Below are 14,477 nucleotides of genomic sequence, written 5' to 3'. Positions count from 1 at the left end.
AGACTTCAATCATCCAATCCACCAAACAACTCAAAACAAGAGTCAACACCAACAGGAGAATACACTGTTTACCATTGACGGAGCATTTTGGCAAATTTTTCTTGGGCGCTACCCATATGATCAGCTGTGCTGCTCATCCCACAAATGCATGATCCTTACAAGTTGGACATCATTGTGAAGGTACATAAACAGGCTTTCCAACGATGTAAAATACAATGACCATTAGCATTGTAACAACAGAGAAATAATCCACCAAACACAAGTTTCCGAACTTTTTTTCCCCATTTTATTATTATTTTAATTGTGGTGAAAACCGGGACAATCTGTTAGTGACTGTTGAAAACCGGGACATTTGAGTGTTTTACAGATATGTGTCGGGACTCGGGACACGTCAGCTTGAAACCGGGACTGTCCCGGAAGAAACACCTTCTATTGGCCAGCCGCCCCTGCCCTCCAACACCCTCAAGCTCACTAATTAACATGTTACACCTTGTTTGTTTAAAGGTAAAAAAAAAAAAAAAAGGAAAGCTCTCTCTGAATGTAGATTGGCTAGTTTAAAATTCCCAGCTCATGTGTTGCTGTAGCCAGACAATATATTAATAACAGTGAGATGAGGGGACAAAACACTGTTCAGAAAGTACAAGTACACACCACAAGGAAAGAATACATTTTCTAACCATGATGGATAATGTCTCTCTAATAACAGTGTTTGTTCTTTCAGGTTTAAATGAAACAAAGAACCACCGAGTTGCTCTCTTCTCACTCACTTTACTGTGTTACTGTTTCATTGTGCTGGTAAATGTTTCTCTTATTGTGACCATCATCTTGGATAAAAACCTGCATGAACCAATGTATATTCTATTGTGCACTTTCTGCATGAACGGACTTTACGGGACAACAGGTTTCTACCCCAAGTTTCTCTGGGATCTGCTTTCTCCCGTTCATGTGATCTCTTATTCTGGATGCCTTGTTCAGGCTCTAGTCATGTACTCATTTGCCTGCAGTGATATGTCTATCCTCGTAGTCATGTCATACGACAGATATGTGGCTATATGTCGACCCCTAGAGTACCACTCCGTCATGTCAAGGCCAAGGCTCTTTCTGTTAGTCTGTTTCTCCTGGTTGATACCTTTCTGTATCGTAGGCACAAATATTATTCTAACATCTAGATTAAAGTTATGCAGCCTATTTATTGCCAGACCTTATTGTGTGAATTGGATTATTGTCAAACTCGCTTGTTTCCCAGCTGACACTCTCGTTAATAACATAGTTGCATTCATTACAATAATCATTTATGTCTTTCATGGTTTTTTTATAACTTGGTCCTACATGTATCTCATCAAAACATGTGTGAATTCTATAGAAAACAGGGCTAAGTTCATGCAAACATGCGTGCCGCATTTAGTCTCCTTGCTCACTTTTCTTGTGACTATACTTTTTGATATTATGCAAATACGATATGGTTCAAAAGATTTGCCTGTAACCTTTCAAAACTTTATTGCAATAGAATTTGTTATCATACCTCCCATTATGAATCCTCTCGTTTATGGTTTTAAATTGACCAAAATTCGGAACAGAATTCTGGGTGTTCTTACTTTTAAGAACAAATAGATTCATAAGATTCATTTAAAGGGGACATATCATGCTCATTTTCAGGTTCATATTTGTATTTTGGGTTTCGACTAGAACATGTTTAAATGCTTTAATGTTTAAAAAAACCTTTATTTTCCTCATACTGTCTGCTTGAATATACCTGTATTCACCCTCTGTCTGAAACGCTCCGTTATAGTGCATTTCAACGGAATTGCAACAGAATTGCATTAAACCTGAACTTAAACCTGCTTTATAATATAAAAGCCATGAAAATGTGACTTTTTTACAATATGGGACCTTTAAATTATATCTATGCACTGCTTAATACACTGTTGGCTGTTTTGCTGGAGTTAAATGTAATATCTAATAATATAATAATATTGTTCGCTACACGGTAGCTCACATTCTTAAGCTTCACAATAAAACATTTTAATTATTGTGTATTTCCAAGAAAAAAAAAAGAAATGATATGAGTGGATTGCTTATTCTGAACATTTTCTGGATACCATAACAAGCAGCCTTCCTTAGGATGTTAGTGGCCCTCAACGTGCCCCAGACTGCCATGTTTGAGTGTGTGTGTTTTGTTTTTTTAATCAAAATGTGACGTTCAGAGGTTGTGTGGCACTGAACCACAGTGAAGTAATGACAAAAAAAATAATGTAAAATAAAAAAAATAAATAAAAAAAGAGAATGATCAGACAAACAAGTGGACAGTCAGAAAGAAGTAATATTTACATACCGCCCTTCTCCATAAGTCATTCATTAATAATTAACCAGCTTCCTTATTGAGCTATACATATACTCTAATTCCTAAACTTGTCTAAATATAATTATTACCTTTTATCCCTGTCATGAAGAAAAATAAATGAATTACTGATATAATTATCCTTTTCAAAATATAAATGCATTATCAATCCAGAATATCAATTCATTCCTCATAATGTATCTTAATCAAAACACAAATTCATTACTTATATATTTATCTCAATCATATTGACTAGTTATCTTTTCGTAAATATGCATATTATTATTTATAATATACAATATGCATATGTAATACAATATGCAATATATATATACACAGCATCCGACCATGCATATAAAATACAATATAAAATATCAAAATTATACATTATTCTTATTCCCAAAATCAAATATCTACAAATTTGCATTATTCTTTACAGATAGAAAAATAGGAAGATAGACTAAGAGAGAATACATTTTAAGTAACCAAATAAATAAATAATCAGTAACCCCTGTAAACACCTTGTGATTGTCAAATCCCCACTTCATCGCTGTACCTTGAGAAAATCATGTCTTTATACCTTATTTTAAACTGGTTTAAGTTTGGACATTGCTTTAGTTCCACATTAAAACTGTTCCATAGTTTCACTCCACAGATTGAGATACAAAAACTTTTCATGGTCGTACAAATACTATGAATTTTGAAATTAAATTTTCCCCTTAAATTATAACCCCCCCTCTCGATCACTGAACAATTTTTTCCTGGTAGCTGGTTATTTTTAGCCTTAAACATTATTTGTGATGGAAATGCTTTGAAGCAGTTGGTCAGTTTGGCCAGCAGATGTTGACATCTGCTGGCCAAAGTTTTGTACTGAATTTGTGTGGCGTGATCGAAGGTAAAGTATCATGAAACAGTTGAGGACTAACAGACTAAAGGAATTGGATGAGTCAGTCTGAGTCAGAAGACTCTGAAATTATAAATGAAACATAAATCTAGAGGGGAGTGAACGTTGTCCTCTTTCCTTCTTCACATGACTTTGTGCTCATTAGCAGATAGCATCCCTCTGCTGGAAAACTGGTTCTACATTGTACCGACACCATACTTCAATAGTTTTGATTTTCCTACTTGTTTCCATTGTCATTTATGTCATTCTCGTTAAGCTTATCCCTTTTCTAATTTATGGGTATTCGGAAAACAGACATAAAGACAGTGGCAGACAAAGCGTGGATGTTAACCCATGTAACCACAGTGTGTGTTTGAATTTATTATAGGCTATTCTCAATTTTTCAGAATACCATCCTACCTAACTGATAACTTCAGTGAACCCACCACACTTTACAGCGATGTCGGTTCGAAATCAAGTTTGAAGTAGGGTTATTTTCTCACAGACTTCTATACAATTGGACTTCTTTTTGCTACCTGAGGAGTCGCCCCCCTCCGGAGAGCGGAGAGTCGACTTCAGTGTTTTACAAATATTAGCAAAATAATAGATGACAAAACACATTAAAGGTCCCATATCGTGCTCATTTTCAGGTTCATACTTGTATTTTGTGTTTCTACTAGAACATGTTTACATGCTGTAATGTTCAAAAAACTCTTTATTTTCCTCATAATGTCTGCCTGAATATGCCTTTAGTGCATTTTGACGGAATTGCAACAGAATTGGGTCCATGTGTACTTCCTGTCAGCTGATGACATTCACATACACTGCAACCAGGAACAAATTGGGACACATTTAGAATGTTTATGTTTAAATCTGTGTAAAGGGTCTAAATATTGTAGATTTGTGACATCACAAATGGACAGAAATCCTAACGGCTTGTTTCAAATGCGGCTGTGTGTATTTCCCTGTGGATTAAGCGTTTCCATTCTTTCACAGTATTTATATAAGACTTAAGCCTGCTTTATAATAAAAAACAAACAAACATGAAAATCTCACTTTTTTACAATATGGGACCTTTAAGAATTGCATTGATTGCACATACAGGAGAAATCCTCATTAGACGGGCTATTTCAGAAAACACCGGAAAACACCAGTGGCAGCCACTACGCCACACATTTATGGGCTTAATGAATGAACAAATGAATGAATTATCTTTATTTACATTGCGCTTTTTTTTTTTTTTTTTTACAGCAGAACCATCTCTAAGATGCAAATACACTAAAACAGGCAATGTTGTCAAAGTATCAGGAGGAAAATGTAGGCATTGCTTCAGCCTCACACTGTAATTTCACCGTTTAAAATACCCTGAACGCTTTTGTATTTTTTGCCATTGACCAATTATGCAAAATAATGTCATATTTTCCCCAAATCATGTTTTAGAAATAAATAAAATGTGATGTAATGGAACTTCCTGTAGTAATATATATATATGATCAATATCTGTTTTTCACATCATACATATTATTCATGGTTTACATTTTTTGGTTATCCTGTTGTGTCATGTGATCAAGATTACAGGGTAATTGTGTGCGTCTTTCGCAGGAATAGATAATATCAGGGTATATCCTTGATGATCTGGATTTACTATAAGGCGCCCCGTGAAGTGTCATTGTAACGCTTTAACGACAAAAAATAAATTCCATTTTCCAAGTTCCTTCAGATTTTATGTATTTTATGCATTGCTCATACAGTAGATCGCATCAAGCTGAAAAAAAGAGGAACGTTTATACAGAACGTTGATTGGCTGGTTTGAATTCCCAGCTCATGTGCTTCTGTAGCCAGACAAGATATAAATCACAGTGAGACGAGGGGACAAACACTGTTCAGAAAGTACAAGTACACACCACAAGGAAAGTATACATTTTCTAACCATGATGGATAATGTCTCTCTAATAACAGTGTTTGTTCTTTCAGGTTTAAATGAAACAAAGAACCACCGAGTTGCTCTCTTCTCACTCACTTTACTGTGTTACTGTTTCATTGTGCTGGTAAATGTTTCTCTTATTGTGACCATCATCTTGGATAAAAACCTGCATGAACCAATGTATATTCTATTGTGCACTTTCTGCATGAACGGACTTTACGGGGCAACAGGTTTCTACCCCAAGTTTCTCTGGGATCTGCTTTCTCCCGTTCATGTGATCTCTTATTCTGGATGCCTTGTTCAGGCTCTAGTCATGTACTCATTTGCCTGCAGTGATCTGTCTATTCTCGCAGTCATGGCATACGACAGATATGTGGCTATATGTCGACCCCTAGAGTACCACTCTATCATGTCAAAGAAAAGGCTCTTACTGTTAGTCTGTTTCTCCTGGTTGACACCTTTCTGCATTATAGGCACAAATATTATTCTAACATCTAGATTAAAGTTATGCAGCCCATTTATTGCCAGACTTTTTTGTGTGAACTGGATTATTGTTAAACTCGCTTGTTTCCCAGCTGACACTCTCGTTAATAACATAGTTGCATACATTACAATAATCATTTATGTCTTTCATGGTTTTTTTATAGTTTGGTCCTACATGTGTCTCATCAAAACATGTGTGAATTCTATAGAAAACAGGGCTAAGTTCATGCAAACATGCGTGCCACATTTAGTCTCCTTGCTCACTTTTCTCGTGGCTATACTTTTTGATGTCATGAACATGCGATTTGGTTCAAAAGGTTTCCCTCAAACCCTTCAAAATTTTGTCGCAATAGAGTTTCTTATCATACCTCCAATTATGAATCCTCTCATTTATGGTTTTAAACTGACCAAAATTCGGAACAGAATTCGGGGTGTTATTACTTTTACCACTAAATGACTTTTGTCTTACATGATAAGGCCTATAATAATGCAAATTTTTTTGCATACTTCCATTATCTGCTTTTAGCTAATGGTCTAGGTCAATGTACAGTTTTTTTCCTACTATTATTTGTGTGCATATCTCAGATGATCCTTGGACAGTAAACCAAATTGTGTGCGCTAAATATCTTTGCATTTAATGGATTTTGGATGCTCACTTTCCTGTTACCTAATTGCAGTTTGGAATAAAATGAATGTAAATATAAAACTGGAAACTTATCCTTATCTTTTTTTTTAGCACACTTGTCACTCGCTCTGCTTTTGAGACTGCATGCACAAAGAACAAAAGACAGATACCTGTATGCCAAAATAGAAAGAATGACTAGATAGAATATAACATTCAACCTGTCAAATATGACACATGTGAACTTGCCATCTGGAACAAACACAAAATGAATATGACAATAAGGACAAAGGCAGAGGAATAACTTGTACCATTCCTGGGTTGTACTGTAAAATGATGCAGGCTATGCTGTGTACAGTTTTTATCTCAGTTTTCAAAGTAAACTCCACACTGAGGAAAAACAGAGAGAACTTTCATTGCGTCTTTGCTTAACTTTACCCAAACGGTGGTGGCCTTGCTGTTGTTTTTAACAAGTGATTTATAATCAGCAACATTATAGGCAAGGATTTCTACACTTCTGAAATCCTCAATTTGTGAGATGCTGTCTGAAACCCAATATTGTTTGTGTTGTTTCCCTTAACTCAGGGGTCTTCTGCAACCAATTTATTTCGATACTAACGAAAAAAAAGTCGTAGTATTATGAGGATAAAGACATAATATTATAAAGCAGTAATTTTATGTTATTGACTTTATTGTCGTTATATTACGACTTTTTCTCGTTAAGTTATGACTTTATTTTCGTTATATTCTGACTTTTTTTCTTGTAAAGTTATGACTTTATTCTCGTAATGTTACAACTTTTTTCTTGTAATATTATGACTTTATTCTTGAAATCTCAGATTTTTTCCCTCAATGTGGCCCTTATACTCCATAGTGCATTTGCACTTTGGCCCTCACTGCATTAGACTTATATACTATATACTTAGACTATAAACTGTGTTACCTTCATCACAATGCTCAAATGTTTTGTGGCTCCAGACAGATTTTTTATTTTTTTTTGCCTAAAATGGCTCTTTTGATAGTAAAGGTTGCTGCTGACCCCTGCCTTAACTAAATGTGAGTTTATTTTATCCCCTGACTGCCACTCGAAATAGGAGTTTTTGTAGTGAATGGTAAAACCCTAGGAACCCACGATCCCAACTTGATATAAACTTTATTAATTATGAACATTTAACAAAAAAAAAATATTGTTTATGTATTTTATGCATTGCTCATACAGTAGATCGCAGCATGCTGAAAAAAAAGGAAAGCTCTTTCTGAACGTTGATTGTCTGGTTTGAATTCCCAGCTCATGTTCTGCTGTAGCCAGACAAGATATTAATAACAGTGAGATGAGGGGACAGTAATTAAAGTATTAATTAAAGTAGACCGTAGCTTTTATTCTATTTTATTCTATCTATTTCTACATTTTTGTTCACCTTCAGTCATTTATTTCTGTGTCTATTTGTTACCTCATTAGCGCAGAGGCTGAGAAATATATAACAAAATATAATTAATTTATTTTTTATTTATTTATTTTTCCATGTATTTATTTATGTATTCATTCATTTATTCTTGTATTTATTTATACATTTATTTATGCAATTTTCTTTTCTTTAAATTATTTTTCTTTTTAAAATAGATGAACAAAAATGTAGAAATTAAATAACATTCAATATTATATGTCCTGTTTAACTATCAACTTTTATTTATTCATTCCAATATTTGTTTATTTAATTCCATATAAATTTCAGCATTTATTTATTTGTATTTATTTATTTTTCCATGTATTTATAAATTTATTCTTGTATTTATTTATACATTTATTTATGCATTTTTGTCTTTTATTTATTTATATTTTGTATTTATTTATACATTTATTTGCAATTACTATTGCAAACGGGAAAATAAGTTGCCCTTTTACATGCCTGATTAAAAACAGTATTCTCAATTCGATTTGTGAATCCAGTTATTTATTTGTCTTTTTAAACTGCATTTTCAAATAGAATTTTAAATTCCATTATTTATTTATGAATTAAATGTATTTTTAAATGATGTACTTATTGACTGTTTTATGGTGTTTCTGTATATCCCTTTGTAATTTTAACTATTTATTTATTGATTAATATATGTTTATTGTACAATTAATACATTAATTTGTAAACACATTTATTAATGCTTATGTTTATTGTATAATTAATAAATTAATTTGTAAACACATTTATTAATGCCTATTTTTATTGTAAAATTAATAAAGTAATTTGTAAACACATCTATTAATGCCTATGTTTATTGTACAATTAATAAATGAGTTTGTAAACTCATTTATTAATGCCTATTTTTATTGTAATATTAATAAATTAATTGTGGTCCTCCATAACAGGGAGAACAGTCCTGCCCATAGACATACAGTATGCATATATATATATATATATGTGTCTATGGTCGTGCCCAGCTGCACTATAACTCCACACCACTCGGCGGCGCTACGTCACCACTCTCTTCACCGACTGCAACAAATGTTGAAGCCGAAGAAGAGCTCCGACAGCAGCCTGGTAACACTGCAGTACATGCCACCGTACAACCACCGCTCTCTCTCCAGCTCTCCAGCCTCTCTTCATGTTTTCTCTCCACCGCCAGCGACGACACGGAGGAAAACGGTCATCTTTGTTGTGAAGTGGCGGAGAAGACCTCACCGTATCCGGAGACGATAAGTTTCCTGTTCCAGCGGGCACCGTGAGTAGGTGAGTATCTGTTGTTGTGTTATTTTGGGGTCTGCGGAGGATGAAACAGACGGGGTTGCTAACGTGATGTGATTTGGGTTCCGGTTGTGTTTATGTAATATATTAGGCTGCTAATCCTCTGGAACAGCGCGTAGGTGGAGACTCACCGGTCACAATGTACATCAGTGGTTAACCAAACATACTGACTCGTACCTCTGAAAGGATGCTGTGTGTCAGCAGCGCGACAGTGAGCGGGATTCATGGCTGTCATCCTCTCTCAGCTCTCCTCTGTCTGTCTGTCAGCGGTGCCTGTGAAGGTCTAACCCGGGAGACCGCATCGTGTAGCTACAGTCCACAGTAATGCTAGCTGCTGCTGCTGCTGCAGCAACACACTCAAGTGTGATGCAGGTATGCGATGCAGTGTTCACATCTGCTCTCGTCTCTGCACACACGTTTGCATTGGACGGCGAGGAGAGGAATAACAGAGTGTCCAGTACAATGCTGGTATTTACTAGAGCCTCTTTGTAGGCTGCTGTCTGTGTGAGAGCTAGTGAGGAAGTCATTCCTGCCTGAGAGTGTGACAACTGGATTATTGAAAAGTCAGTGTTCTGGTTCCCCTGTTGCTCGATTTTAAAGGGAAGCACAGATTAAAATATGATATTTGCTATAACTGTGCATACCATTTCTGCAAGTAATGAATCCACACAGCGTGAAGTTTCCCACAATGCATCTTAAACCTGTGAATGCTCTAGCAAAGATTGCATGTTTTGTGTCATGTGTGGGCGACATATTTGGTCACCTCCAAGTCAGATGGAGCCACCAGTTTACTTGAAGTGGCCCTGGCCCTGCTGAAATTCACCCAACAAATCCCAGTATTACGACGGATTATTAGGGCCACATTGAGGGGGAAAAAAATCTGTGATTTCGAGAATAAAGTCGTAATATTACGAGAAAAAAGTCGTAATTTTGTGAGAATGAAGTCATACTGTTTCAAGAAAAAAATAGTCGTAATATATCGAGAATAAAGTCATAACTTGAGGCTAAAATAAGTAATTTCCTCCTTCACAAAAGAGGCAATTTCCCCATCAGATCCGTGTGGTTCTCTATTTGGAATAAACACAGTTTCTTGCAGAATCCTTTCAAGATCCTGATACTGATGATAATGTGGTGCTAGTGTGCCAAAAAATTAAGTATTTCGTTATTTGTGAAACCTATACTAAAGTACTAGAATTGCACTTGGAGAGCGCAGACCTCCGCCAAGGTGCCCGAGTACGATTGCCCCCCCCCCCCCCTCTCCGTTCAGCTTGCGTCATCATCCACATGTATTTTTGTCTATGATGAGATCAGCTGTACGCGGAGCATCGTAAAACACTGCATTCAAACTGGACGGAAACAAAATAAAACTCACCTAAACCGTCGTCGTTACTCTTTCCAACAATCACCATGTGTGCTTTGGTGCTACTCAACTGTAATTTCACAGAGTTTAATGTCAGAAAACGCAGAATCTACAGTCCCCCCCCGCTCTCTCTCTGTCTTTCTCTCTGAAGGAAAGAGGCGAGGTCATGCGTCATCAACGCGTCATCAGTTACACTGCGCATGTGTTATACCCGGAGGTCTTAATCTTCTGGCTGATCAGAATCCTTAAAAAAATTCCTGAATCGGATCATGAGCCGGATCGCCACCAAAATCTAATGGATTGTTCATTGTGCCACACTCCCCCTCCAAATTCATTCAAACTTTTGACTTTTGGAGTAATCCTGCTAACGGACAAATCAACAAACAAACCAACGCTGGTGAAAACATAACCTCCTTCCTAGGCCTTCGGTCTTGGTGGAGGTAATAACTTCACAAGAGGCTCCACGTTCCTCATTTTCACACAGACTGCTCTATTTCCCCTCTAAAATAACACGTAAAATTACTACTTTATAATATGATGACTTTATTCTCATATTACTCTGACTTTTTTCACTTAAACTTATGGATTTATTCTCATAATATTACAACTTTTTTTCACGTAAACTTATGACTTATATTATGACTTTATTCTTGAAATCTCAGATTTAATTTTTTTCCTCAATATCAATACATTCGCTGATCATCTTAGTTTTTTTTGTGTGTTATTGTTTGTTGTTGATTTGTTTCCTTTTTTTTACAGAAACGCATGAGCATTTTGGATAAATGATCTTGACTATGATGTGCAATTTTTGTTACTGTTTCCTAACAACCTCAAACATTACAAACACTACACATCCAGTAAAGGATGGAAACACTTTGGGTTTCACACATTGCAGGGAAAAACAGGGCTATACATCACGGCTAAAGCTGCATGCTGACTCTGTCATGGACAGGAAACGTTGTCGTATTGCGGTAACGTACGGTCAAGCCGGCCGTCGCTCTCACCTCCGTGGTCAAATCTGACATTTAAACTTACATTTATGTTAAATGCATTCATGCAACGGCCTCGATGCAGCTGACCATGGATGTGTAAAGAGAACGGAGCTGACGGGAGAGCTAGAGACTGACTTGGCGAAGTTAATGGAAGTATATACGTGTGACTACGTCAGGTTTTCAAATAATAAGATGTTAAGAAAGGGATCTTTATATACCTAATACATATAATGCAAATAATATTGACTGGATTATATTCACCAGAAGTATAAAACATTACATGTCTCTTATAAATTAAAAAGAAAATACCACTAATTTGTGAGGGAAATTATATGATATTTATTATAAATAATGCCTGACAATGACTGATATATTTAACTTCAGGACATCTCTGACTACATACATGCTGAGAATCAAACATTCTTCTGTATTAATTTAGATATTTTAAAAGTAAAAGTCCCTAGAAATGTGTGATTCAACTTTTCCTCATGGTACAGTGTTTAAAAAAGTTAAGAAAAATCACAATAACTGCTAATCGCAATACTTGTAGAATCGCAACACTTAAAAATTGCAATAAATATTGAATCAATGGTGATGTTTTATAGAGTCACATTAGCCAGGAAAAAGTCCTGTGTTTCTACGGCACCTGAGTTGTGGTGAAACAAGCTATAGCTGCTGTGTAACACTGCACAGTTGTAATAATGAATAATAATAATGAACGAATGAGTGAAACGCGACGGTATCAACGTTCACTCTCGAGTCAAGTGTTGTTCCCCTTTGACGGGAATGGGAAACCTCCCTTCCAAGTTAGTGGTGAGATTTGGCCTAAACAACTGGCAAAAACTCACATTTTCCTTTTTTAAAACAATGCAGCATAGTTGGATTATTTTTACAGAGAGGCAATGCAGGAGAAGCATTTTGCTGACAAACACTTGCTTTCGTTTGTGGAAATAATGCGGAACGATTGAATCTATTCGCAGCTGTGTGGGGAAAAGCTGATTTGCTGAGTTAAAGGGAGTAATTGAGGTTTTGCAAAATCCAGTTGCAGCAGTCAGCTAAAACAAAACACTGTCGGGGGGCACCCTTAGCAAATACTGATCAAAACTAAGTCGAAGGGGCCGGCAGCACCGTGTATTTCATAAAACCGCTGCAGTACTACTCCACTTGCTGAGGTGACAAGTTTAAAGAGGGGAAAACAGCTTAGACCAGGCACTGAGGGTACCGTGCCAAACTGACCGTGTGGCTGGCTATGTGTATGTGTGTGTGAGCAAAGTTCACTCGGCTCTGCTGCATGTGCCGTCCCAGGAAAGCTGTACGCAGCTGAGATGCTGCACTGGCTCTGTGTTAGCGGAGAGGCTGCTACTGCTGCTACTCATGCTAATAAATTGTTGCTGACTTGGGTCCATGTTTACATCCTGTCAGCTGATGTCATTCACATACACTGCAACAGGAAATAAACTGGGACACATTTAGAATGTTTACGTTTAAAACTGTGAAATTGTCTAAATATTGTAGATTTGTGACATCACAAATGTACAGAAATCCTAACGGCTTGTTTCAACGCACACTTTCTGAATACGGACTGTGTGTGTTTATCTGTGGATTGAGCATTTTGACACTTTCACAGTATTTATATATCACTTAAACCTGCTTTATAATATAAAAGACATGAAAATCTCACTTTTTACAATATGAGACCTTTAATGCTCCTATAATGCATAACTGGAGGCGCCAAAAATCGTAGCCATCACCTTCACACAGCTCCGTTTGGACGTAGCAGCTCCTGACCTCCTGTCATCGATCCGTATGTTCCCTGCCCTGAGGACATTGTAGTTTGAGCCCTGATGAATACACCGTTGCTACATCATTGGGATAAGGCGCTATAAAAAGACAATGCATTTCCTCAGGATTTGCGGGCGGATGGGTGCTGATGAGCATACACATTTGAAGAAGACCACACGGGCTCAATATCAGTTGTTTGTGTCATAAGCTGCTGGATAAACATCTTATTACTCTCTTATGCTACATGTCCACTAGATCCGGGGAGGACGCTAGGGGACTCGCTCAGGGTATGAAATTGGCACCCGCCACCCGCCAAATGTAGGTAAATTGTTGGCAGCGGCGGGTAAAATTGCCAGGCCGTCAGCCACTTTGGCAGACAGGTGAAACGCTAGGGATGGAAATCGAGAATAGGTTCCTGTTGAGAACTGGTTCCTAGTTGTCTAATTCCTTGGAATCTCACACCTCTGTGACTGTCGATTCCTCTTATCAATGCTTTTCCACGCTTTGTCATATTTGTTTGGGACTGGAGCACAACAACGTGGAGCTAATAAACCTGAGGCGACGCAACAAATTTGTGTTGAAATCGGCAGAAGGAGAGCTAGTAACATTAGCTTTTAGCAACCGGTGGGCAGCACAGTCTACTCAAGTTAACGGAGGTACAATTGAGTTACATTCTATGTTATATGTTCAAGCTCTATTCAGTAAAGAGTACTGGGCGAAGGTAAATTATAATGTTATCTTAATGTGTTCAAAATGTAATCTTGTAAAATTTAGCTTTTTGCAAGGACCTTGAATAAGTACAGTTGTTTGAAGGAGAGATGTTTCAAAAGTGGCAGATAAAATAGTAATTAAAGACCCCGGACTGGCTGCTCCACTCAACTGGCCGCTTGATGAAAAAGTGGGAGTGGCCACTTCCCATCGGTGACATACCCTATTTCGTCATTGGTTACTGGTTCTCTGCTCGACGTCTCAAACAGGAAACAAACATGGCGGCTTGCTCATAAACTTTCTGTTATTCCGTCTAAACAAACAATGAAACCACTGCTGTATCTTTCATGTTTCAATATTTCATTGTTTGTGCAAGCGAGCCAGAGATCGGAGCCAACTTCCTGTATCCTGCAACTCCGGCTCCGCCTCTTAAGGTGGGCTGTTAAGGTGGACCAGCTTTTCTCCTTAAAGAGACGAGCCGCTCCTCTGAGTTTTTCTCTGCTTTTTAATGAATTATTAACATATTTTTTTTAACCGTTTTAACCGATAGCATTAATCAGTTAAAATGCTTAATGTTGGTTAAACGGTTAATTATTAACATCCCTACTTCTAAGTGACTAAAGCAGCTAGTTTGGTGTTTGGAACGG

At 36.9% G+C, this 14,477-nt stretch overlaps 3 protein-coding genes across 4 annotated transcripts in view; all 3 read left to right on the top strand.

The window, feature by feature from the left end:
* Positions 1 to 678: 678 nt before the first annotated feature.
* Positions 679 to 1,611, top strand: LOC141782307 (olfactory receptor 4B13-like). The gene has a single exon (XM_074658485.1). The coding sequence runs from the start codon at positions 679 to 681 to the stop codon at positions 1,609 to 1,611; it is 933 nt and encodes a 310-aa protein (XP_074514586.1).
* A 3,303-nt stretch (positions 1,612 to 4,914) lies between these two features.
* LOC141782104 (olfactory receptor 11H6-like) lies at positions 4,915 to 6,085 on the top strand. The gene has a single exon (XM_074658149.1). It carries the CDS (start codon positions 5,153 to 5,155, stop codon positions 6,083 to 6,085), a length of 933 nt encoding a protein of 310 aa, XP_074514250.1. The 5' UTR covers positions 4,915 to 5,152.
* A 2,667-nt stretch (positions 6,086 to 8,752) lies between these two features.
* The window catches only part of adarb1b (adenosine deaminase RNA specific B1b), a 176,173-nt gene continuing 170,448 nt past the window's right edge, over positions 8,753 to 14,477 (top strand). For both annotated transcript variants that reach the window (XM_074658178.1, XM_074658179.1), the window contains exon 1: positions 8,753 to 8,973. The gene's annotated coding sequence lies outside the window, so the exon portion shown is untranslated. The remainder of the gene's footprint in view (positions 8,974 to 14,477) is intronic.

The sequence above is a fragment of the Sebastes fasciatus genome, chromosome 14, assembly GCF_043250625.1.
Source record: "Sebastes fasciatus isolate fSebFas1 chromosome 14, fSebFas1.pri, whole genome shotgun sequence".
NCBI lineage: Eukaryota > Metazoa > Chordata > Actinopteri > Perciformes > Sebastidae > Sebastes > Sebastes fasciatus.
The sequence above is the reverse complement of the archived record's forward strand: the minus strand, read 5'-3'. Positions and strand labels throughout refer to the sequence as shown.